Genomic DNA, 26,843 nt, shown 5'->3' with positions numbered 1-26,843 from the left:
GATCCCTCCCACAGCCGCCAGCTGAGCTGGGACTCAGATGTGCTGAGACTCTTTCTGTGCTACAGGCTCTGTCTGTCTGTCTGTCTGTCTGTCTGTCTGTCTGTCTGTCTGGTGCTGGCCAGCCAAAGTAATGACCTCCCTATGGAGTCACCACTGCAGCTTTTATCTCCTGGCAGGCAGTGCTATAAAACAGTCTCCTATCCAGCAGCCAGTTCTTAGGAATAATGTAGGAAATTTTCATTTGAGACCTCTCTGACCCATCTGTTTTGGCCACAACCACTTTGCAGATCCAAACGTTTTGCAGCAGTGGAAAAACAGACAACTTAAGTCTCATTTCCTTTGGAAACCAGCATCAACCCACTCCCCACCCATTTCCATCTTCCAAAGCTTCTTTGAATGAGCTGTGTACCCAAGAAAGCCTTGGCCCTTTTACCTTCTGTGCAGAAGCAGATATCCTGATCATCAAACCTCCCAGAAATGGAATAGCTGCTACATTTAAGGCTACAGAAATGTTCTGCAGTCTGGGCTAAAGCAAGCAGACACCCTCAGGGCACAGAGAGAGACACGGTGGCATCCACCAGGGAGCCAGGAAAAGCTCACTTGCAGCACTAAACAAATAACCACAACAGCCTGACAGCTCTGACACTGCTCTGTGCTGGAGGCCTACACCAATTACAATCACCTTGGAAAAGGACAAAACAGCAGCTGTAAAGAAATCACTGAAGAGTCAAATAATTGTGCAACAGGAGGCAAAAATCTAAGTAAAAGGTTAGACTGCCTAAAGAATAGGATAAGGATTAATGCTGAAAATCCTATAATCCTATTAGGCACCTCAGGAGCAGCAATCCCCAGCCTGGATCACTACATGTGCTTCTGGTCATTCTTTGTCAAAAGGGAGACACAAAGGCAGGAGGGGAAAGAGAAGGACAGGGAAAGGGGAAGTGCACTGGGGAGGATCCATAAGAGGCACTGGAAAGGCTGTAATTGTTTCTTTTGCAACAAAGATGGATAACTGAGGTTATTTACTCCTCCTGATGCAGTGCAAGGATGCTCAACTCAATAAAGAGAACAAAGGCAAAAGGAGGGGAGAAATCCCCTGTAGCACCAGGAGATACTATGTGGAATGGATGAACTTCATTTATTAATATAGTTACATTATGTAGGATCTGGGGTTTGGGTTTCATTATTCAAGTTTACCATTAAATGAGACAGGAAAGGATGAAGCTTCCCATACTCTGGGGTTTCCTGATTGTCAGGGGAACAGTAAAGCAATTGAACTGTTGGCTCCTCTTTAACAAACCCTGCCATATTCCAGGGGAGCAGCTGCATCATCACCAAAGCTCCTTCTGTCTCCCCTCACCAGGACAGCCACAGTCAGACCTGGCTGTTAAATCCTTCTGTTCCTTCTCTGGATCTGCTGGAGCAGGGGTGTGACCATCACAGAGCACAGGCTACCCCAGATGTGACAGAATTCCTGACAGAACCCAGGCTACACTCTGGGGAACAGCCTCAGAGCTGCCACCATGACCTGGGAGGCTCCCACAGGACATCTCGGGCTCTGATTTGGTGATGCTGCTTTCCTCATGGAAAAGCCATTTACCCACAGAATTAACTCTCGTGCTCCATAAAGCAGCCACTGACATAAATGGAAAGGCTCTTAGTGATTGTCAGGAGTTCTTGCCAGGACTCAGGTTACCTCCAGAAATGCGTGCACATCCACTCCCCTGAGCACTTTATACCACAGGGGTATTTTGTGGGTAGAACCTGCTGTTACAAATATGCCACCATGGGCTATCTACATCCCAAGGCTCCCAAGTTTTGCTCCTCTAGTTACCATGCCACCAGCAGTGTTTGGGCTGCCCAAACACTTAGAACATTGCACCACCACAGCACAAATAGAACAGCCCTTATTTTGCCCATAAATAACAAATGTTCCCATTTCATGGGCACACAGCAGCCAAGACAGCAACTTCTGTGCACAGGGATGGACACATTTAGGAATCAGTGAGATATTTCCCATTTTCTCAACATGTTTACTGGCTAGTGTGTGTTTCAGGCACAGAAAACAGAAGCTGAGCTGTCACCATGCCAGCATTCCTCAATGATACCACCAAGAAGGGTGCCAATAGGTTTGTGTTCCTTATTATCAGTCCTAATTAATGTTCCCACAGTGCCACAGATTAAAAATAAACAGCACTGTCTTTGCACCGAAGGTTCCTGGTTGAAATCCAGCAGTCAGGGATGTGAAAATAAGCAGTGCACCAGGTAAGGGAAAGGGTTAATCTGAGTCCCTGGACAGGCCAAATGCCTGATATTCAAGAAGGGGCTGGGGTGGAGGAAGCACCAGCTGCAGAGGAGCTATATTCCTATATTCCCTAGGAGGTGGCTCCTGCAAATTCTCTGCAGCAGAATGGTGGCTCCAGGGAAGTGATGAACGTGCCTGCTCACCCTCAGGGTGACAGCTGACACCATCCCCACCCTGGCCCCAAGAGATGTGGGTACCTGAATGCCAGACTGACACCCTGATACACTCTGAGAGCACTCATGACGAAAATATCCCTCAAGGAAAGTGCTGGGTCCTGATACCCCTGAGAGAGAGCAGGCTCACTTCAAACTCCACTTGAATCCAATCCTTGTGGGGCTGCTTCGGTGCCCAGGGACAAACGTGAGGGTGTGCCCATGTCACTGAGCCAGCCAGGCAGGCAAAGCTCCTCTTGCACAGCCACCCAGCACATCCCTCTGCTTTGGGAAACATTCCTCTGCACCTCCTGGGTTGTTGGTTTCTTGGCTGTTTAGGTGACCTGGAAAGGCCCAGGATGGCCTCAGGCAGCCCGGCGCTCCAAAGGACGAGAAGAGACTTCAGATCTTTTCTCGGTGTTTATTAATTGTTTATCTAAAAGATTTTCTCTCGGCCCGACAGAGTCTGCACAGCAGTCAGCCATGAGCACACTGAGAGCCCCCAGGGCGGTCACCTATCTTTATACTCAAAATTACGTATACAATATTTACCTATTTCCCCCAATACCTTTCACCCTTATTAACCAGTGCACTTTTAGTAATGACCAATCCCAAAGTGCCAACATCACCACAGAAGATGGAGGCCAAGAAGAAGAAGAAGGAGGACAGGACACGCCCCAATTCCTCCATCTTACTTCTCTAGACCCCCTGTACAGAAATCCTAAACTCTGTGTCTCACACTCTAATTAACTTATCCCTTCACCATTCACCCAGTGAAATCCCCCCATCCTCATACAGGTGTCATCTCCTGTGTAGGATCAAAGTCCAGCCACCAGACACTTCTGGAACATTCCAGGACCTCCGAGTCCCCCAAGGGTGGTCTCAGTGACTCGGCACATCAGTCCTGAGGTGCTGAGATCCCACACTTGGTGACCTGCTGAGCTCTCCTGGCCTGCCAAGACCACGTCCTCACGTCCACACTTCCAAAGCGTGCACACACCCACATCAAGGGAGCAGAAGGCACTCCCAGGAGAGCTCTGACACAAGGATGCTCTGTTTTCCATCCAGATCCACCTCTGACTTCTCAGCCAGGTTACTACAGAAGCAAAGTCAAACTTCATCTTGGTTAATGTAACCTACTGGCTGCTGAAACCCAGTTGTTCCTCCTGGCATGGCTGCAGGGCACAGGGATGCCCAACTGGCCTTCCAGCAGGAACAGCAAGGCAAGGACTGTCCTTGGTGCTTCTAATTTAAGCACCTTCATCTTCCCAAAGCAGCACACGTTCCTCTGCAGTTGTCATGACCCTTTGTTGTTTTCCTCAGCCAGGGCACTCCTCACACAGGAGCTGGCACGTGGCCAGGCACAAACAGGTGAAGAAAGAGCAGTGGGGATGGGTGGAGAAACTGGCCCTGGCCAGCCTGGAGCTGTCACACAGCTACACTGGGGTCACTACAGCCCCAAGCATTTGGGGGCAGGGTGCTTTGAGAGGCTGCTCAGTACAAAGAGACCTGGGGGCTGACAACCAGCTGGGAATGAGCCAGCAGTGTGCCCAGGTGGCCAAGAAGGCAAATGGAATTCTGGCCTGTGTCAGCAATAGTGTGGCCAGCAATTCCAGGGAAGGGATTGTCCCCCCATGCTGGGCATTGGTGAGGATCCATCTCAAGTGCAGCGCTCAGTTTTGAGCCCATCACTTCTAAAAGGATGTTGAGGTGCTGGAGCATGTCCAGAGACGTGCAACAAAGCTGGTGAAGGGCCTAGAAGGTATGTCCTATGAGGAGCAGCTCAGGGAACTGGGGTTGTGGAGAAAGAGGAGGCTCAAAGAGACCTCGCTGCTCTTTAGTACTGGCAGGAGATTGTAGTGAGGTGGGGTTGGTCTCTTCTGTCTGTAGTGAAAGGCTGAGAGAAAATGGCCCTAAGTGACATCAGTGGAGGCTCAGATTAGATATTAGGAAAAAAAAAACACTTGAAGAGTGGTTGGGCATTGGAATAAGTTGCCCAAGGAGGTGGTGAGACATCGTCTCTGGAAGTATTCAAGAAGTGTCTGGATGTGGCACTTGGGGAGATGGTTTAGGGGTGACTGTGGTTGTGTGGGGTTGGCATTTGGACTGGATGATCTTGAAGGTCTCTTTCAACCTCAGTAGTTCTGTGAACTATTATATTTGTTCACATTGAAATCCTATATTCAGACTGGTCTAAACAATCACAGAATTTCTAGGTTGGAAGAGACCTTTAAGATCATCGAGTCCAACCCATGTTCTAACACCTCAACTAGATCATGGCACCAAGTGCCACATCCAGTCTTTTTTTAAACACATCAAGGGATGGTGACTCCACCACCTCCCTGGGTAGACGATTCCAGTATTTGACCACTCTTCCTGTGAAAAACTCCCTCCTTAATTCTAGCCTGTATCTCCCTTGGCGCAGCTTGAGACTGTGTCCTCTTGTTCAAGACCAGTCCCCACTGCTCCCTTTTCCACACTTACTGTAACAAGAAGAAGATAGAAATGATAAAATAACTCTTTTACTGATAGAGAGACCTTGTTAAACATTGGGATTGTTATGATAATGCACGTGATGCCTACTAAAGCCTGACATTCCTAGAAAAGCCACCAGCAGTGAAGGGTCTTCACAGGGTTATGTTTACATGAGATCACATCTAAAGCCCATTCAAGGTTAGGCAGGTACTTAACCCTTCCCAAGGTTACTGCTCCAGACTCTCCTCAAACACAGGCAGAATTCTCTCAATTCACACTCCAGCCAACACTTGAAAGTTCTCTCTCCAGTCCTTCAGAGCAGAAAATGCCTGTGTGGCTGCTATAAAAATACCCCACAGCTCTGCAGCTATTTTAGGAAGCAAATTCCTTGCAGGTGGAGGTTTACTGAAGCTGCTCTGTTCCACTTCAGGCTGCCACCAGCGGAGCTGCTGATGGGAGAGAGGGATTTGCTGTCACCCAGGCAATGTTTGAAAAGGGGTCTGAGTGGGGCTGCTGTGGGACCTGTGGGAAGCTGCAGTAAACAAGAAAACTGTGGCTGGCACAGCCCAGGAGGCTCCGAGCAGCTGCCTGGCACAGATAGGGTTTCGTGGGCCTTGCCAGGGGCATTTGAGCTGCTGCTGCTCCTCCCTCTCCAGCTCCAGCTCAGCAGCACCACGGGAGAAAACAGCCCACGGCCCCAGCTTACAGCCAGCGCTGGTGTGAAAAACGCCAATCACTTGTTTTTTAAATTTTTTTTTAAAGTTTAACAGTAATAAAATGTTTTAAAAAATAGTAATACAATTAGACTAATAATAATTTGGACAATTTGAATTAGGACAATATGAGACAATAGAAACAAAGAGTTATGGGCGGTCCAGGTACCCTTTTCTGGGCAGCATACGCCCAAAAAAGGACACACGTTAACAGAGGATTAACCCTTAAAAACAATAACTTGTTGCATATTCATACATCTCATACATGATGCATAAATTCCATTCAAACACAGGATTCTGTCTGGTCATTGTCAACTTCTTCCTCATAATCTTAACAGCATCATCCTGCCCGAGCAAGGCAGGAAGAAGTTCATTTCTCCTGATAATGGAGCAATAAATTCTCTTTCTCTGAAAGATTTAGGTGTCCTGTGACTGCTATCTCAGTGTGAGTCCTTTCTTTAGGAAAAAAAAGCATTTCACATAGCATAGTTTCTATTTTAACATTTTGTTACAACCTAAAACTATATTTAACACACTACTTAAGAGAATTAATACACCATTACTTTCTAACACAACACATATGATATTCATTTTCATATTTGTGAAAAGCCAATCATAAAATACATGCATTTTTCACAGCTGGCACAGCCCACGGCTTCATCGCTCTGCTGGGGAAGAAGAAGCAATCAGTCCATCAAAATGTGAGACTGAGGGCAATAAAATCCGTGTGTTTTAGGAAAGAAACCATTCCTGTTCTGTGACCAGGTCAGGTCTTCACACAGCTCCACTGCTCCAAAAGGCAGAGCTCAGGGTCTGTGTGTCCTGATCTTTTCCCTGTCCAGTCCTGACCTTATAATTCCGGCTTTGAGAGCTTTGTTTTTCTCCAAGCCAGATAAATGGCAATTTGAAAACCAAGTGGTATGGTTGAGATGGGAAGGGCTGCTTTTCTTGACTCTGGAGAGGGGGATGTTTATGTGGGAAAAGGCTTTTTTAGGAGCACTGATATTATATTCCAGAGATGACAGATGGTTCAAAATCTGCACTGTGAGTTAGCCTACAGATTTATGGTAGGCTCATGATATGAAAAGGAACAGAAAAACTTATAACCTAACCAAACTGATTTCTAGGCTAAAAAAAGTATAAACTATAGATTGCTTATCAACAGAGAAGCTCCACATTATTTTCATAGAAAACCACACCACGTTGAAAGTATTATTTTGGAACTATTTTGACTGATACTATATGAATCACCTTTGAGGAAGTGTAACCACATATAGAAACCCAAATTGAGAGCATAATCCTACTACATTCTCTGTATTTGAAACCTCAGTTCAGGTTATGGAAGACTTCCACCATCAAACCATAAGTGCTACCACTGTCTGAGGAAGTGGTGAGAAACACAAAAGCTCCTGCTCATCTACATCTCACTGAAAGACAGCTTTAGACTTCTTGTGGTGTACTCATGGGACAGAAAACAGGAGTAAAAAGATTAAATTAAACCATAACACATCCAAGTCAATCGCAGCACAACCTCCTTAGAGCGTTGTTACTTCAGCTTCCCAGGGACAGAACATTACTAGCAGTGCTTAACTAAATGCAAGGAACATTTCAGCTCAATGCAATTTCAAAATTAAACCAGAAAATCTCTTTGGCCCAAATATTCAGCTAAAGTATAAAAATACTGATAAAGTCAGAAAAATACTGACTTTCCATGGATTACCAATGACTCAATGTGCTGTAACACCTCAAGCAGTCCCAGGGTTGCTGTGAGCACCCCCGGGCCTTGGAGCTCTCCAGAAGCTCTTGCAGGAGGACAGAAACCCAGGGTAGATCTCTCCACCAGCCAAGGAGAGCAGTTTGGTCCAGAAATGGCCAGGCATAGTCATGGCCAGCTTGGTGCACAACAGCCTGAGGTGAAATCCTACTGCTGTTCCAGCCCCCTGCCATGGGCAGGGCCACCTTCCATGCTGGACAGTATGGTGGATACGGTAGATGCTGATAAATTAACAGTAAATGTTAATTTGATATTAATTTACTGTTATTTACCAGATGCTGGTAACTCCTTCCATCAGAAACTGACTTTCTTACCTCTCTGAGGACTCCAGAACATTAACCAGAAAACCCACAAGATCAAACATTTTGAGGGACCAGAGTCACTGAAAACAAGTGGGACCCAATTCAGTGTAACCTCCATGTTCCAGAGCCAATATCTACCTCTTAGTTAAGTAAAAAAACAAACAAATAACCCACACACATCTTTAAAACATTTCTTCTCATTTTGATAACACAACTCAAAGGAGCATTTCAAAGTGCAGTATAAATATTACTGATGTGAATATCCAAGCTGGTGGCATTACTACTAATTTCTGATTATTTCTATTTCATTAATGGTTTATGTCTGTTTTAAATTACAAGAAAGTGAGACACTAAAATCATACAGGAAGAATCATATGAGGACATGATATATCAGTTCTCAGTTTTCAACTCCAGTTTTAAAGCAAGAGTGCAAGAAAGTTAAGGCAAGATGATTCTACAGGTAATTTCAGAATATTCAGGCCAGCTCCATGCTTTGGTTAGCATGGGTATCAGAATGCCACATGCTAAATATAACAGCTGCAAAATTGCTGTGAGTTCACAGGCCATGCAGACCAAGTGTCTCTTTCTGGCCCACATACACAGATTGGTATTTCTTCTGGGTACTATAAACATTTTAGGGAGTGGCTGGGCACCTGCTTTCTTACTAGGACCTGCATAATTTTTATTTTAAAACACAGGAAAACAAGAAACTGTCATACAGCTTGAAAAAGAAAGTATTTTCTCACAAGTGTTTGACTAGGATTTCTGGTGTGAATTTAATAGAGTTCTTTCCTCCAGGGTCTTTTGTCATTTCATTCATCCTTTTTAATCCCTCCATTCTGCACAGCTAATAACAGCATTGTGATGAAATGCATGGTGAACTGAGATAAACATGAAAGCAGAGCTCTCCAGCTGGAGCTGGACTGATACAGAGCAGCCTCCAGCCCAACCCAGACACGAGGGAGAGGAAAGCAGAAGGAAGCACATCTCTGTTCTGAAGCCATGGAGCACTAATGAATAATCAATCAGATCTGCTGCCTACACCTCTGAACTCAGCTTCAACTACCACGACAACTCTTTGCCTCTAATTAAAATAAATTAGAAGAAACATGGCCATTTAGTGGCTAATCCTAAATCATGGTGTGGGGATAAGTGGTACAAAAACAGCAGCTGGGGCAGCCCAAATAACACCCTGACCCCAAGAACCTCCCAGGGCAGCATCAGCCCCACGGGGGTGACACCCATAGTGGCAGGGTGATGGGAGAGGCTCCCCAGAGCACTCCACAGGCTGGGGCTGGTCAGCACCCACAGGGTACCAGGCTCACTATGGGATGCACGGGCACACAGCGGGCTGGGGCTCGCACACGCAATGGAAAGCACAGCAAAATGCCAGCCCTGTGGCACCTCTTGTTTCACATCTTCTCCTTCACATACTCACCCACAATGGTCACAATGCACCCACTGAACCTCTGGGGCTCTCCTGGAGAACATCTGGGACAGCCAGCACCCACCTGAGCTTGCACTGATAACGCTCAGGGCAGAGCAGGAGCATTTCCTCCAGGGCTGGATCTGGAGGAGCCAGGCTCACCCAGGAACAAAGGAGCAGCACCCATTCCCTGCCAGAGATAAATCATGAGCCCCTGGCCCTATCCAGTCAAAAGTTCAGTATCTTCATCTCTGGACTCCTGTTCCTCCTTGCTTACCCTTGCTTTGAAGAATTATTTTTATATATATAATCGGAATTTCCTTTGCTGCACCTTGTTTCCATTGTCTCTCCCTATTGAAAACAGGGAACCCCTGACACAGGGAATGGTTGGCATCTGGCTCCATGACTCAGAATGCTGAACAATTGCTTTATTAAAACTATACTACATTCCATTAATACTATATCATAACTATACTAAAGAGATACTATACTATACAAAAGATAGTGAAGAATACTGAAGAAAAACCTGTGACTGTCTGTCACAGCTTTGAGCCAACTGGCCAAGGAATCAAAACCATCCTCAGCAGAACCAATTGCCAAATCACTTCAGGTAAACAAACTTCCTACCACATTCCACATGTGCAAAAACAACAGGAGCAGCAAGTAGAGATAAGAATTGTTTTCTCTCCTCTCTGTGCTTCTCCAGAAAACATCCTGAGAGGGAATTATGTCTTTCTCTGTTTGGAGAATGTGAATGCCACATCTCCCCCTTTTGCTGAGTCTCCACAAAAAGCCTTTTCTGTAACAACCCTCCTCGTTTTTGAAGACAGCAATGACATCTCCCCTTCACCATTTTGTATTAAGGCTGAACAAACACCCCACTCGTCTGCCCTGGTGCACCATGCACTCCAGCCCTCTTCCACCAGACTCATTGGAGCCAGGGCTCTCCTCCTACCAGGGAAACTCAAATGGGATTCTCCACTCCAGCCAGCAACTGTGACATCCCCCACAGCTGTGAAATAGAGGGGAACCTGCTGGCTAATCCTCTTGCTACCCCAGCCCTGCGCTGAGATCTGGAAGAGAACAGCTCTCCATCATTCCTATGGCCAGAGGCACAGCAGGGCCAGGGATCCACTCCCTGAATGGTGAGGGGATTCTTCCCTGCTGCTTGGAGAACCTTCTTCCTCAGCCCCAGCACTCCCTTTCCTGTGTTTGGTGCTGTCCCCAGGGAGCCAGGCTGGGAAACACCCCTGGACTGCCAAGGGGAGCATGTGGAGAACAGCAGCACACTGCCCTGACTCTGGCACTTCACACAGAATGGGTGCTGTTAGCAGAGCTCCGAAACGAGGGGCAGGGAGATGAAATGAAATATTTACAAACAGTGCTCTAATTCTCTTGCTTGGCCATTTTTGGTGAGCTAGAGGAACAGCTGGATTTCCCTTATCTCTACAGCCACACACAAGGCTTTGTGTCATTAACTGCGCAGTTCACTACAATGGTTTTATGGTAATGCTGTTGCAGGATCTGTTCTTTCACAAAGCCATGAGCAGAGAGGTCATTAGCAGCTTATGCCAAACACCATGGCCCACAGTACATGTCTGGAGATAAAATGACACAACCTTTCTTCTGCTGGAGGGAAACTGAATTACGCACACATGGCTAATAGTCATGCTAGGATAATTTTTAAAAAGATCAAGGGCTGCAAAGCCTTGATCAAGCTAAAATTGATTTAAAGAGCTTTCTTAAATGACAATCTCCTCCAGAGCCCCTAAACTCCTCCTTCAGAGGCTGGAGAACTGTATTTTCAGGGTAAATAAAGAAAGATTAAATGAAACTGCTCCAAAGAAAAGTTATATTCAGCACTGTTGTAGGGTTGATCTATGTTAGTAATAGGACAAATACACACTCCAGGGTCCAGGAATCTTTAATTTTTCTGATCTAATAATTCTAAAAGGCTTTTCAAGGCTTGAGGACACAGCAGTACCCTAGGCACAGAAATACCTCAGTAAGCCTTCACCATGTTCAATCAGCTCTCTCCAAGTCTTTGGCAAATAGCTGAGTTCTCAGATGCCCTTTGTACATTTTGTACTTTGCACATCAGCCCAGCTGAGCACTCCCCTGCTTGCACATCCATCATGCAGCGCTGACACTCAAAAGCTGCATCTGTTGTGCCTTTAACCGGCTTGGGTTGGGCAGGACTTGGTCACTTTTCTGGCTCAGAGCTCACCAGCTCACGGTGTGGGTGGGCCAAGGCAGCCCAGGTGGAGATTCAGCCTCCAAAATTCATCCCATCCTCTCAGTGACACTTGAATATTGCCCAGAACTGCAGCTGAAGTTGAATACCTCTGCCTTGTAATTCACTGGGCAGGTGCACGGGACAGACACAACTCAGGCAATCTGTACAGAGCACTCTAAAATATCTTTTGTTTTGCTTAACAAAGAGTATAAATGTACAAGTGTAATACTGGAACTCAGACATGTTTCCTTAGCCATTCTGGAGTGTTTATTAAAATGCCAGGATTCTCTTCTGAACTTTGAAATCTCTCTACATGTATTTAACTTTCCTACATCATGATTCACCTCACAAGTAAATATACTTCTGCTACAAAAAGACAATTCCTTCCCTATTCCTCCAAAATAATATTCTCTTTGTAATACCTCCAGGCTTTGTATTCCTTGACCAATATTCAATTTCCTTTTAAATTTCTGATATTTTCCAATCTTACCATAGATTCTCCCTGAAGCTTAACAGGTTAAACACTTTCCTGTTACACCAAAATACTAGATTTCAATCCCTGTAATATTCTAGTAAGCGAAGTTTGGGTCTTTAACTAAGGTTAAGAGAGATAAAGGGTTTTGTTTTACTTCCACTGATTTTTACAGCACAGACACTATTCACCTACATTACATTTTCTAAACAACCATCTACATTATATTTTCTTAACAACCACTTATTACCTAGAGTGCAGGCAAGGCTCAGCAAGGACAGGTATCTGCTGAAGCATTTCCTGGCACAGCAGCTCATATTGAGAGCTTTACCATGACATCTGACAATTTGAGATTTTGGACAAACAGATACCTAGGGTAAAAACCTTCAGAGGAGGCTGAGATGACAGGTATCTACACGTTCCATTGCTGGAAAATAAATGGTTTTCACCACTGGAAATCAGCAGCTTGGTCACAGGCCAGGCGGTGTGAGATCAAAAAAGAGAAGTTGCAGTTTGCAGGCACTGCTTCTGTGCCACCCCCACCATTACACAGAGAGACAATCTCACTGTGAGCACATCCCAGCAATTCCCACATTTGCTCATTTATTCTCATCAGGTGATTTCTTGGAAGCAATTACAGGAACATTTCCATTCAAAATAAAGTATCGGGCAATAGTTTCTCAGAAGAGAGCATGCACACAGCCTCGCAGGTTCAGAGTACAAATCAAAATATCTGATGCTCACAGATGTATGCAATATATGCACATATTCTAGATTGTGCCAGTTGGGATTTAAAATGCAGTTTCACAATTTGAAGACATCAGGTTTTTTTAATGCCTCGATACAGCAGTGTTGCTATCCAGATCCTCAATCCTCCTTCTGACAGAAGATGTCATGTTCCCATTTGCATTCAGTTTTGATCTCTACCAGAATTCTCATATGTGTCTGAATTTCAGGCTTTAGCTGAGAGCCTTAGGGAGCAAAAGGGATAAGTGATGCTGCTCTCCTCTGTTCTGCATTTCCCCAAACACTCAGATCAAAGCCTGTAGCACAGGCACAGCTCCATCCCCACACCATGAGGAATGGCACTTTGTCTCAGGCTGGCTAAGAGCCCATGCATTGCACAATTCTGAGCAGAAGGGGCTTTGCCTCTCTTCCTTCTTTTGGCTGAGGGACTTCACCTCTTTTCCATTCTCACCTTTCCTCTCACACATATACCTTTCAGCTGGCAGCTACTCAAAATGTAAAATAAAATATAAACTGAGGCTTGGGAGCCAGATGGAGACTTCACAGAAATAACTGGAGAGGAAAGCAAAGGGGAAGACAGCCAATTCTTCAAGGACCATTTCAGAGATTTCTAAATAAGCAGCTGCTTGAGAAGGCAGCTTGTACTCTTTGTGGGATAGCATGTGCTATCTCATGCATGCTCTTCCATCATTAATATTCATTAATACTGCTGGGTTAAATGCCACAGCCCAGGGTCTGTCCTCTCTCTCAGGCAAGGGGATTCACACAGGAGGATGACAATATTGCAAATATTGCCACTCTAAATAAAGCATTTCTATTTTGAAATGAAACGGTTAAAGTGTTTCAAACACATGTAGCTGTATAAAATGTGTCCGGAGAACCGGATTTACACAGACTTGAGCCATTTATGGCCTGGCTGCTCAGAGTGAGGTTTCTTGGTCTCAAGAACATACATAAATTATAATAGTGTTTGAATAGGGACCTGGTTTGTTACAGCCAAGTATCTGCAAACCTCAGCAGAATAATAATTGAAAAAGAAAGCTGAGCTATTCCAGTATAGCTGTACAGCACATCTGAGTGCAAAAAAATCTCAGGACACACTATATCAAAGAGATGAAAAACGTCTCATCTATGAATAAATCCTTGGGGGTGCGGGGTATGATTCTACAGAATGGGTTTACATGAGATTAAATACGAATTACCACAAACTACATGGAAAGCAGACTGGTTAATTTTAAAGTACCATGCAAAATCAGGCATGGTATTTACAAATTTAAAATGCATGTCCTTATTTATGGACAGAAGGGAAGAGCCTTTCAGTGGCTGTCTGCAGGGTCTCAAGCAGCTCTGCTGGTTTTGCAGCGATCCAGGAGCAATGCACAGGGACAGGCAGAGGGTGTGCATCATAAATCACATAAATCACATAAATCACATCTGTCACAACCCATCAGGGCCTGGAAAGGGCTGTCAGTGAGCTGCTGGCCTGTCCAGCTCTGCAGAGCAGTGGATCAGGATGAGCTCAGAGCCAGTGGAGCAGCCATGGTTAGCCAGCACCCTGTGTAACAGAGCTCCACACGAGGTACGGGCATGAAGCAGGAGAGATCACAGAGTTCCAGCCTGTCTGACGTGATTAAAGCACCTTTAAATACGTGCCAGGGTGCAAGAAGGCGTTTGCATTCTTTAGATTGAATCTAAAGGGAAGGTGGTCGTGCTCCTCATCCTCAGCTTTCAGTGGGTATTTCCATTTCTTAGAGAAAAGCTGGAGAGTGGAGCTCAGCAGAGCTCCAGAGTGAGGCCAGAGGTGTCCTGGTTACAGCTTTGGGATTGGCTCGGGTTGCTGAAGTGCAGGCAAAGCCATATTCCTATTTAGTGATGAAATTCCCAACACTAAAATGAAAGGATCATGACAGAATCATGCTTTTAGGAGCCTTCATCTGTCACCACTCAAAGGGCACTTTAACTCAAAGCTCATCAAGAACACAAGTCCTCCACTGACCTGGCCAACTTCAGTCCCATAATATTCCATTTTCCTCCACTGACCTGGCCAACTTCAGTCCCATAATATTCCATTTTCCTCCACTGACCTGGCCAGCTTCAGTCCCATAATATTCCATTTTCCTCCATTGACCTGGCCAGCTTCAGCCCCATAATATTCCATTTTCCTCCACTGACCTGGCCAACTTCAGTCCCATAATATTCCATTTTCCAGGATGCAGCTGGCACCCTCTGCAAGGCCCTCACCATTCTGAACCACAAACACAACCTCAGGTCTCCCACCTGGGTGGATTTACACCACTCACTGATTTCAGCAAAGCAACACAAGTTGACACAACTTGAAGCTCTGGTATTGCCCTAGGGACGACAAAATTATTGAGGTTTGCATTGAAACAGCATTTTTCAGCTACTTATTCAGTTTGTCTGCAGAAAATCCAGCCTTGATTCTTCAGGTTTGCCACAAGCCAGGATTGGGATTTTTTTTTTTGTGGCAGTTCTTGCTAAAATTTGGCACTGCACCCCTTAGCCTATTTATAAGGTCAAAATAGAGAAGCTGTAATTATTCCAGATACAAACTTTTTTCCCTCCTCATCACATATTCTGACTTCTTTCTTAGTGACATTCAGAAGCTTTCTATTGAATTTCATCTTTTTTGTTTGGATGATCACACTTCATTTCACACAGATTTTGTAACGGATCATGTGGCTGTAAGGCTTTTCTGAGCACATGAAATTATACATTTATTTGATTGCTAGATTAGAGGAAAAGAGTTTCTGCAATTCCTGATGAACTGAAGAATCTCCAAATCTTCTAAGGGAGTGTGGGGTTCCTCAATTATCTCTAAGTGTTCACCATGAATTCCCATCTTAGAGGCAGCTGTAACAGAACACACCAAACACAAGCATCTCACAATGCTGCCCAAATTCTGATAAAAACAGATTTATGGGAGATCACAAGCAGGCACCAGGATAGGCAGCAGAACACAAGGATTTTTGCAGACCTGCTCAAAAGGACCACAAAAGTCTCCATTGCAGGCTCACGACAGTTACAGCTCTATAAATACCCAGATATGGATGTATCTGTGAGGTATACAGATTATGTCCTGAGAAAGCATCATTAGACCTCAGGTCCTCCATAAATCACTGGAGTCAGCAGGGGATTGCTTTGACTGATTGCACTCTGACAGTTCTGAAAAGAGGAGAGCACAGTGTGATGAGCATGAGGAAATTCCTACAACATTTAGAGAGGAAACCATTTGCTCTTAACTCAGTGTTTGTGTTCTTAAGGTATATTTTAAAACAGCAGCTTCCTCTCTGCATTTGATCCTATGAGAAAGACCCTTTCTGTATATAGGACAGCAGAGTGTGTTGCCATGGAAACTATTATGATCTACTTAAATTCAACAGATCCAGCCTTCCGGGGTATATTCCCCAGAGTATCTCAATTTAATTATTAATGTTCTTTCTAAACAGCAACATCTTTCTGTTTTGACCAAATTCCTTATAAGCAGAGTGAAAACAGCAAACCTGGAAAGCAGAGTCCTTTGTTCAGCTACCAAACAGGTACAATCAAGCCAGGGGAAATGCAAACTGCCTCCAGGCTGCCCTGACAATGAGCTTTAACTCAGACCCAGATGAATTGTTTGGAAGGAGGAAAGTGTCATTCAGTGCTTGTGTCCATCGTGCCCCTGGCACCTCTGCTGTGGTTTCCAGCAAAAATATCAGCTAGGATTGTGGGATTCTTTTGTAGAGGGACATGCTCAGTGGGATCTTGTGACGGTGTTCACAGGGGTTCTTGGATGAGGGAAGAGATGAGGATCTGACTCCATGTTCAGAAGGCTTGATTTATTATTTTATAATACATATTACATTAGAACTATACTAAAAGAATAGAGGAAAAGGTTTCATCAGAAGGCTGGCTAAGAATAGAATAGAATGGAATGATAACAAAGGTTTCTGTCTCAGAGAGTCCGAGCCAGCTGACTGTGATTGGCCATTAATTAGAAACATCCACATGAGACCAATCCCAGATGCACCTGTTGCATTCCACAGCAGCAGATAACCATTGTTTACATTTTGTTCCTGAGGCCTCCCAGCTTCTCAGGAGGAAAAATCCCAAGGAAAGGATTTTCCATAAAAGATGTCTGCAACAGGATCTAAACACTGACCAGCAATTCCTTTGCACATAACCACCTGTCTTGCAGTCATTCTCAAGTCAAACCACTCAATCTTTTTCCATCAAATACGTGACTGAACCCAAAGCCTTTTAGCCTCAGGGCAGCTCCAGCATCCACCTCTCTCTTTCACATGCCACCATGAATTCTGCAGGTAGATTTAGGAGCCAGATGGTGTTACTGAGCCTGACCTGACACCAGGGATGGTTTCTTGTGGGTCACATAATCTGAGTGTCTCACAGGTCTAAGTTTAGACATACACAGACCTCGTCCTCCCAAGCAGAAGAGGCAGCAGGACAAGCAGAACCCTTCCATGAGCAGAATGAGGCTCAAGAGCTTCAAAGTGCTCATCCACAACAGGGCCTAAGGCAGAGCAGGACCCAGAGCAGTCCTGTGGGAACTGCCCAAGCCAGAACAACCACCTTCATCACGAGGGCAGACTTGCTGTGAGCAGCTCTCCTCACATGCTCACAGCAAGTGCCAGAGCATTGTGCTGAATACATCAAGACAAAGGTGACCATCAAATATTGTGGTGAATGGAGAAGGTCATCTTCCTGTGATTGCTCTGCTCTTTGCCATCACCAGGTGTTTCCCACCTGTCCTCCCTGCAAGGCTGTTCTTCCTGAAATGCCACACCAGATTCCTGCTTTCACTTCTCCGTGAATGCTCCTCAGGGACAGACAGCCAGGAGAGCTCTGCCACAGAAGAAGCTTGTCTATGTAAAACATCTCAGAGCACCCCATGACTTCTGACCATTGGCTTGGAAATTTCAGCTCAGAATTCACATTTACCTGCCCCCTCCAATTCTGCTCCACTGGGGGTACCTCATGCCCACACCAGGCTCTGCCATGGGCAAAACAGAACTGGTAGTTTTCACAGACAGAGATTATCACTATTTTACACTTACCAAATCAGGAAAGAATAAATAATTTGCCCTCTTCCCACTGCACTGAATCCAGGTTCTTGATATTCTCATATAAAACCTGCAGCACAAGCCACTTCCTTGGTTATAAACCTCCCTCAAAACATGAGGCAAGAAATGTCTGTCAGTTTTTGGCTTTCCAGTGCAAGCATTTATTTATAGGCTGGAAGCAGGAGATAGAATAAATGAGCTGAATGAAAGGAAGGAGCAGCAGGAACTCAACAGGACAGAAGTGTTTCTCCTGCAGGAGCTGCAACTGTTCATTAATGCTGACAGCACTGGACTGCCTGGTAAATTCACAGGCAGGTACACACATGGTCCTGGCATCCCTGGGATCTGTCCAAAAAGGCACAACATTCCAGACATGAGGGGCATTCTTTGTAGCTCCTCACAAATAGCTTCTTCAATATTGGTTTTGTTCTCCTGTAAAATTTGCCATTTTTGGAAAGCAAAATATTACTATTGGATCCACGAGAGAGAAAGGGGAAATAGAGGCTGCAGCTTTACTGAGCAATTGATGGATCCCTTCTTTGAATCTGGATGTTTATTTGTCAGCAATTGGTGCATGAGCAGTCAGGGATGCAGCAAGCAGCCTCTGAAGAAACAAACAAGCCTTTCCTAAGCACGACACCAGTTGTCCCCTGTCACTGCCAAGAGTAAATCTCCAGCTTGACACCCAATCCTCTGCCTCCATATAAATGTGTGTGTGTGAAACACAATCCTTGCTCTTCGTCTCTACTTACTGTACAAGCAGCTTCTCTCCTTTGATGCCACCCCTGCCCTGCTTCTGGCTCTGTGACCATTTTTACAGCCTGAAGATCGCTGCTTTGCCACCCAGAGCAAGTTCAAATCCCCTGCCCTCCCCTTTTCTCCTTTCTTGTCTGCAAGAAACAAACAGCAGGGTTCTCTGCTAAGGAGTTATGCCCGTTCTGAGGCTCACAGCAGAAGATGGAGTGGTTCTGTGTACAAATCCTGGGAACGTTCCACCCATATCTTTAGCTCTGGCATGGTGCTCCAGGCCTGGAGTGCCTTCCCAAGTCCCACCTGTGGAATAAGCAGGTGTGCCCTGCTACCTCAGATCATCCTCTTCAAAAGCACACAAGTCATGGAAAGATAAAACATAGTCTTCATTTTGTCACTTCTTCCAGCTCTTTCTCACCACTCTGCTCACCATCTGCTTCGCCTGTATTTTATCAGTTTAAATTCTGTCTTACTCCATGCATGTAAAATGCCAAATCAGAGCATGAACACCTTACCAGCAAGAGTGTCACACAGAAATTACTGAGGAGCACAGGATCAAGAATGACTTACCTAGAATGCAGAATTGCAGGTATTCATACCTTATTTATTTTTCTATCACTACAGAACTTAGAAGAACCAGCTAGAGACTATCCCCCACTGTCTAGGTGTTGTAAGATAAAAAACACCAAATGAACTTGCTGCCCACAAGGGTTTGCAATCTAAGTAGCATACCAGTGATAACAAAAGTATGTGAGACCTTCCCTGCAGAAAGCAGCATGTGATTAACTTCAAGCACAGAGGTGATCTAAGGGAGACTTTGCCACATGAGCCTGATCACACGGATGGATCCCTTCAATAGACCTCACAAGACCCACCTGAAACCTGAGTGGCCCCAAGTGGACAAGCCAACAAAAGGGAACCTAGACTCGCATCCTTGCTGCCTAACGAAGACATAGAAGAAATTTTGCCATACAAAGATTCTGCAGCAATCCAAACTGCCTAATACTACTGCAGCTCTCAGATCTTCATCCACCTTTAGCCTGATCAGCCTGAGAGTTCCCAAGGTGTCAGCTCTGCCTGCTGAGACATGGAAGCAGAAACACAAATGCAGTGCTCAGTATTCAAAACCAACTGCTCAGGCAGTTGGAGGTGGGAATGTATGTTGTCTTCCTTCATTGAATTTGTACCAAGCATTTCCCCTTGACCCAACAGCTCTCCATGCAACACAGAACCCCTGATGGAAGCTCCAGTCTCACTCTGTTAACTGCACTAAGAGCCCATGAAAGCATTTTTCAACATTTTCTAATCACCGGACCGTCCAAACCTTTGAAAGAAACACACAGCTTATTTTATATCCCACTGTTCCTTAAGGATAGATGATAAATAATAAGTCACATGGAATTGGCAAAATGTTGAAATGTTGATATTTTACAAAACTGTAATTCAATAGATATAATTACAAAACTTGTGACTAAAAAAAGAGTAAAAAGTGGCATCTTCTATCTAAATCAGTTAGGACATAACTGCCTGTGTGAGGTTTCTGGTTTAGAGCTGAAACACTGACTGACCACAGCTCAAGTACCTTGGATCTAAATCCCCCTCCTGTGATTAGCAAACCAATTTTAGGCAGTCTAATGCCTGATTTAGTAGTCTGTATTAAGCAGTCTGGCTCTTGCCTTCTGCTGACTTTTACCCTGGGGACAGCACTGAGGATCTGAAAGGGAACAGGTCATGATTCAGAATACTTTGGCCTTTGGTTGTTTGACTGCCTCAGTAGCATCTATTTAAGTATGCAGTTTTGCTCTATCCCTCCCACACCATCAAAAATCCATACAAAAGCCACACACACATTTCCTAATTCCCTTTATCAGGTTCCCTTTTATTAATTTATTGGGCAAGGGGTCTGGAGGAAATATGTTACCTGTTACCCTGTGGAATTCTGGACACATCACTTATCTTGGTGTGTCCTGGTGCCCTTACCCATGCAATGGCAGTAAAAACCCCTCTAATGACAGAACAATAAATAAATGATTCAAAGTGCTTTAATGCAGCAAAATGAATGGAAAGGGTCCCAAAAAGGCAAAATACTGTACAAAGGCAAAGCCCCTTGGCTGTATCCCATAGGTGCCAGGCTGGGAAAGCATCCTCCCAGAACCAGCCAGATCTGTGATGTGCACACCAGAAAACCTTCCCCACTGGGGCCAGGAGCATTCCCAGCACATCTGTGCTGGGCAGGAGAATCTGGGTCAGCCCCTGCTGTGCCCTGCAGCGTGATCACAGGGTCACATTTCACACCAAGGGCACAGCAAATGCCGCACCTGCGCTGGCTGCTCCTCTGTCACTGTCACCAATGGGTTCTGCCCCCTCAGCAGGGCCAAAGGCTGCAGCAGGGATGCACATCAACAGCCACAGAGACCGTGTGCTCTTCATGCTGCAGTGCAAGCCTGCTGCAGCCTCTGTTCTGGAGGCATTACACCACTTTTACACAGGTAAAGTTTATCAGTAAACTCCAAAAATGGCAGGGGTCTGCCCTTCCCACTTCCCAGCTCCAGAGCACAGAAGAGTCCACCCCAAACTCATCCCACAGCCTTGGCTGGAAGCTCACGCTGCACTTTGGGTCCTTTGCTGTATTTTCAGGTAATTTTACACCTCTGGTGTGAGGCCTGCAGAGAGCAATGAACACCCAAATCCCTCACGTCACCTGCCAGCACCAAGTAAAGCAGGCTGTGAAGGACCTCAGTGCAGATAAGAATTGTTTTCTCTGAGCTTTCCCACAGTTTCTCAGGAAAATCCTGGGAGAGAATTAAGTCTCTCTCTGTTCAGAGAATATGTGAATACTACAGACCTTCACATACATGATGCATGTCAACTAAAACACAAATGCAGATGTATCAATAACCAACACATGATATATATCAAGTGGTAACATCAGCTGAAATGCTGAGTGTCAATAACCAACAGCTTGAAGCTGTGCTCTGCTTTTATGAGAGCAGTCCCTGCCTGCTTGAGCAGATGCTGTCTCTGCCTCTCATAAAGAAGACACAAGTTATCATTTTCTACCTTCAGATAATATCCATGATATGACTTTCCAGGTTTTGTTTCATTCATAAATTTCTTCAGGCTTCCTATACACATGAAAAGTGGGAGGAGGAAGGATCTGCTCAGTTTCTGTAAAATGGAAATTCTTTACAGATACAAAGATGAAATCAATGTCTGACTCAGTAGCACTATGAATTGACACCAGATGAGGATGGGGTGGCCAATCTCACAGCCTTGCTAAAGCAGCATCACAATAACCAAGAAAGAGAAAGCTAACAAACTGTGATAGGGAAGGAAATCTTCACACATCAGGTTAAAGGATTCTTTGGTTCCCCTTTGATTTTGTTCAGACTCCAACTCCTTCCAGGGACAGCCAGCACACTGGGATGGGAATTCCCAGTGAACATACCTAAAGCTGCCATTCTGCTTCACATCAAAACATAAGAGATCAGAGAGACCATTAATGATATTTTGATTTAAAAGAAAATAAATGCAGGCAAAAAAAGCATAATTAAGGCTGTGATTTTTCACCATGAAGAACATATTCAACCATTTTATATTAATTTGCAATGCACTTCTAAGCTTCTCACAGGAGGAAACCAATGCCTAAGTCATCACATAGCATCATATCATCTACTGATAACCTGTCTAACCCAGCTTTGTTTCTACTGACATTTCCTTCCTCTGCCACATGTTCCAGATTGAAAGTCTTTCAAGAGGCAGTGTGATGTGTCTAACTTTCAGAATGGGAGCCAGAACCTTTATTTCTGTTCTGTGTGATCCCAAGCACATAAACCAAGTTTCATGTTTCTGAGCAAGGACAGGATTCCCATGCCAATACAACAGGCTGCATTTATATACATCACTTTTAACTTCCAGATAACAGCCAACAATGGCTGTCCAGCATTGCCAGTGCTGTGCACTGCAGCTGAACTGGTCTGCAGTTACAAAGATCCCAAGTCCTTCTCCTAGAGAGGCCTGTGCCTTTTGAGGGAAATTGAATCTCCTTTGAAATTAAGAGCAATAACCTGTAGTGCTAAGACAGACCAATGGTCCCTTCTGGTCTGCCTCAGGGAAGATAAATTCACAACAGTTCATTGTCCTTCACAGATGAGGAAACTGAGTTACAGGTGCTCCAGGATGTCCTTTAAGACGTACCCAGAGATGAAGAATCAAAAAAAGGCTGTAATTAACCCACAAATAATGATGTTATCCCACTCCAGTTATTGTGAGAGGCATAGGAACGAGTCACTCCAAGATGCAACATTTGCAATTCCAGGGATCACAGGCATCCCTTGGTGGAAAAGTCATCTGTAATCCATTGCCACGAGAAAAGAAATATCCTGATTTTGTTCTCACTGAGTGAAAAAACTACCTGGGAATAGAACCACGGGAGAATGAGAACTGAGCTCTTAGAGGGAAAAGACATCCAGGGACACAATTATCTTTTTGTTTCACATTTGTGCAGTACCTAGGGCAGATTCTGACCGTAATATCCTTGACTTTAACACACAGCTATGGCAGAGATGCTGCTCTGAAGGTGTCACTTCTCTCCTGAGGGTGCCCAGCACACAGCTCTGCAGGCAGAACAGAACCAGCCAGCACTCTGGACACAAAGCCCAAACACTAAAGGTGAAATGAGGCGAGAGAGGTTTGCCGGGAGCTGCCTGGCTTCCTGCTGAAAAAGGTGAGAAGTGCTACAGGTTCCTCTCCTTCAGCAATGTTTTAGAAATAGAAACTGCCAGGACGGAACCAGTAACAACCAAATCAGAGACAGTGGAAGCAGCAAAGCACCAAAGAGACAAAGCAAAGGCTTGTTTTTGTTTAAAGCCCTTTCTGTTAGCTGAGTCATATCAGACATAGCCCCTGTGGAGATCAGCAGAAGTCATAAGAGCACAAATCAACATTCACAGCGTGACTAAACCACACCACACCACTTTCTTCATAATCCTTATCAGTTAATAAGATTTAATGAAAAAAACAACTACACAGGCACAAGCAGAGGGGAAAAAAGCCCAACCAGGTGGCCATTCTGCTTAAGCACAGCTATCTGTCCTGATGGATCAACCAGTGATTCATAATGAGGTGGGGAAACTGGATTAAATAGATTAAATCTTTGCCTTGATCCTACTGTGAAGGCCTCCTGTACACCAAGGAGTCAGGGATCCAAATCCCAGTTATCCTGGCTGTCTGGCCTGTGGTGGGATGCACATTCCTCCTGGATGCAGGAGAAACTTGCTCATCACCTGACACTAAACCACCTGTCCATCTTTGTTTTCATTTAAGTGTAGCCACAAGCTCTCCTGTGAACATCCTTTTCATCTGGCAGTAGGAGTGAGGAATGGAAATGTCTTTAGAAATAAAAAGAAAAGGCTCTGAGAGTTGAAAAGATCAAAGTGTAAGGGGAACATTTGCACAGACAGAGCTGCATGGTGTGCTGTGTCAGGCTGGAGGGCTGCTCCATGTCAGACAGCTCAGGGTTTCAGGTATCTGATGGAATGTAAGTTTATTTATACTCTCCTCTTTTTTATGCAATGCTACCTCTAGCAAATTGTGTTTTAAGCAATACTCTGAACAGTCCAGGTTTCTTACTGGGATCTTAACAAACCAGCAGTTCCTGGTGCAAAATAGTCTTAAAGGATGGATGTACACTCAGCAGTGGAAGGAAAAGTGGTGACCAAGCTTGGCTTGCCCTAGGTTTCCTTGCAGAATTCTTACTTATTACTATGACTATTAAATAATTAATATTTACAGAGCATATTCATTATTTGCTACTGAAAATGCAGCACAACAAATAACTGGTACCGCCCTCTGCACAGCTGAGTCCATGCTGTGACATGTTATTCTGATAACACTGAAGAGAACAGGAAGGGCTGTGTGCTCAGCTAATGGATTACCTGACAGGTCAACTGCTCCAGGTCCTGCCCCTAGCAGGCTTTTACCCAGCCCATGTGTCTTAAATGCAATCATCTGTGTAGATGTGCATGTGCTCAGACAAGTTAAACTACCATCTCTGTGCAGACATTCTTTGTTCTGGAGGATTAGCTGGGTTACACGATGATGTGGGGTTTTTCAAAGTGGAAATTACTCTAGTAGAGAAGGAAGAAAAGCTGCCTTAGACAATACATGCTACAGCTCACATTGCTGGCAGAGATATCTGCACGGTTATACTGTTCAGATTAAATCTCTTAAATATTTAACACTCTTTCCCAGAATGAAGTGCAAGCCAAATAATGGCTAGCTGCGGCTAAATCCAGATGACAGACCTCCAGGGGCTAAATTCAACTCCAGAGCCCCCTAAAACCTTCACATCTGACACTCAATGTCTTACTGATACTAAGATGGAGGTGGGTTTTCCTTTTGATATTTCATCTTATGGCAAAACAGACCTTGAAAATGCTTTTCTGGAAACATGCTGATGGTGCAACATCATGGCATGTTTCTTTCAGACAAAGAAAGTGACAGGCCCTCGCAGACACTACAAAATAACTTAAGAGCACAACAGATGTCCTCCTGAATCTGCAGGGGAGGCACCTGTATGTGTGTGATGGAGAAAAGGGGCAAATTACTCATCTGATGCCATCTATCAGCCTTGCCCAGCCACATTTCCAGAGGGAGATCAGCCATCCTGCTGCCCCACCTTAAGACTGTAATCTCCCTCCTCCAGGAATTTTCCAAATTACATCCAAAACGCCTTTTTCTCCCTAAACCTCTTCTCAGATGAGGCAGATAAACATACACCTCGGGCTTGCTCCGTTTCCCCCTGTTGCCTGGGAAGGATTTCCAGGGAATTTTTACATCTATTCCCACCTAGAGCAGTTTCAGCCATGGAACAGCTGCAGGAGGAACGCAAAGAGCCACACGCTTCTTCTCCCGGACCGACAGGTTAAAGGGAGAGCGAGATCGCCTTTTGAGGGGATGGGCGGCCAGTCGCAAAGAGGAAAGGAATATTTGATATTTATTTCGCGAAACAGACAGAAGAAAGCGGCGGCGGCGGCTGGGAGACCCCGCGGCCGCCTCTCCCACGCCCCCTCGCGAACCCCCGAGCCCGTAACAAAGCAGCGAGACAGATCCGTGTCCATTCTCCCACCCGTGGATGCTCCATTGCCCCTCGGAACCCCCTGAGCCCGGTAACAAAGCAGCGAGACAGATCCGTGTCCATTCTCCCACCCGTGGATGCTCCATTGCCCCTCAGGAACCCACCGAGCCCGTAACAAAGCACCGAGACAGATCCGAGTCCATTCTCCCACCCGCGGATGCTCCATTGCCCCTCGGAACCCCCTGAGCCCGGTAACAAAGCAGCGAGACAGATCCGTGTCCATTCTCCCACCCGTGGATGCTCCATTGCCCCTCAGGAACCCCCGAGCCCGTAACAAAGCAGCGAGACAGATCCGTGTCCATTCTCCCACCCGTGGATGCTCCATCGCCCCTCGGAACCCCCTGAGCCCGGTAACAAAGCACCGAGACAGATCCGTGTCCATTCTCCCACCCGCGGATGCTCCATCGCCCCTCGGAACCCCCTGAGCCCGGTAACAAATCCGTGTCGATTTTCCCACCCGTGGATGCTCCATTGCCCCTCCGGCCGATGTCACCCGCTCTCTTCCTCCGCTGTCACCTTGCGCTGCACCGCTTTACCCTCCACTCCTCCCGGTGATTCTCTCACGCTGGAAAATCCCACCTGACCCACCTGCCTCACCCTCCGGGCAGCCGAGCACCCCGGCCCGGACAACACCCCGCTGAATTTAGCCCGGTACCCAGGCAGGGCCGGCGGACGGGCGCCGCACACACACACACACAGACACAGCACGCTGCAGGTGCCGGGCGCAGCTACTCACACCACGAGGCGGGAGATGATCCATGAGACCATGGCGCTGCCGTGTGCCGCAGGGCCGGCCCTCCCGGCTCGCCCGCCGTGCTCGCCCGCTGCCGGCCGCCGCCCGAGTGCGCGGGGAGGGCGGCTCGGCCATCCGGCCCCGCAGCCTCAGCGCAGCCTCACTGGCGGCACCGCCCGCAGCCAACGCGCAGCCGGGCCCGGCCGCCCACTCTGGGCAGGGCCCGCAGCCGCCCCCCGCGGGAGGAGGAGCGGCAGGAGGAGCGGGAGGAGCCCCCCGAGCTGCCCGCGTTCCCCAGAGGGAGCTCTGGCTTGTGGAAGGGGTCCCTGCCCGCTTCTGGAGCGCCGCGGCCGAGCGGGACACCAAGGAAACCCAAGGGACTGTTCGCATCGAAGGAACGGCGAAGCTGAGGCTCGGGGTCCATAGAAAGAGAGGGGTTTCCCCTGTTCTCCCCACACCCTAAAGTGTCCAGGCACAAGGGTACTGGCCACAGGATCCAGGTAAATTCCCATCAAGCACGAATCGCTCCTCAACATGAC

At 46.0% G+C, this 26,843-nt stretch overlaps 1 protein-coding gene across 1 annotated transcript in view; it reads right to left on the bottom strand.

Moving 5' to 3' along the window:
• Positions 1-26,379, bottom strand: part of REEP1 (receptor accessory protein 1) — a 69,554-nt gene extending 43,175 nt beyond the window's left edge. The window contains exon 1 of the mRNA XM_058025095.1: positions 26,308-26,379. Coding sequence (XP_057881078.1) covers positions 26,308-26,339 — 32 coding nt within the window. The 5' untranslated portion in view covers positions 26,340-26,379. The remainder of the gene's footprint in view (positions 1-26,307) is intronic.
• Between the last annotated feature and the right edge of the window lie 464 nt (positions 26,380-26,843).

This window comes from Melospiza georgiana, chromosome 5, assembly GCF_028018845.1.
Source record: "Melospiza georgiana isolate bMelGeo1 chromosome 5, bMelGeo1.pri, whole genome shotgun sequence".
NCBI classification, from domain to species: domain Eukaryota; kingdom Metazoa; phylum Chordata; class Aves; order Passeriformes; family Passerellidae; genus Melospiza; species Melospiza georgiana.
This window is presented reverse-complemented; position numbering and strand designations above follow the sequence as displayed.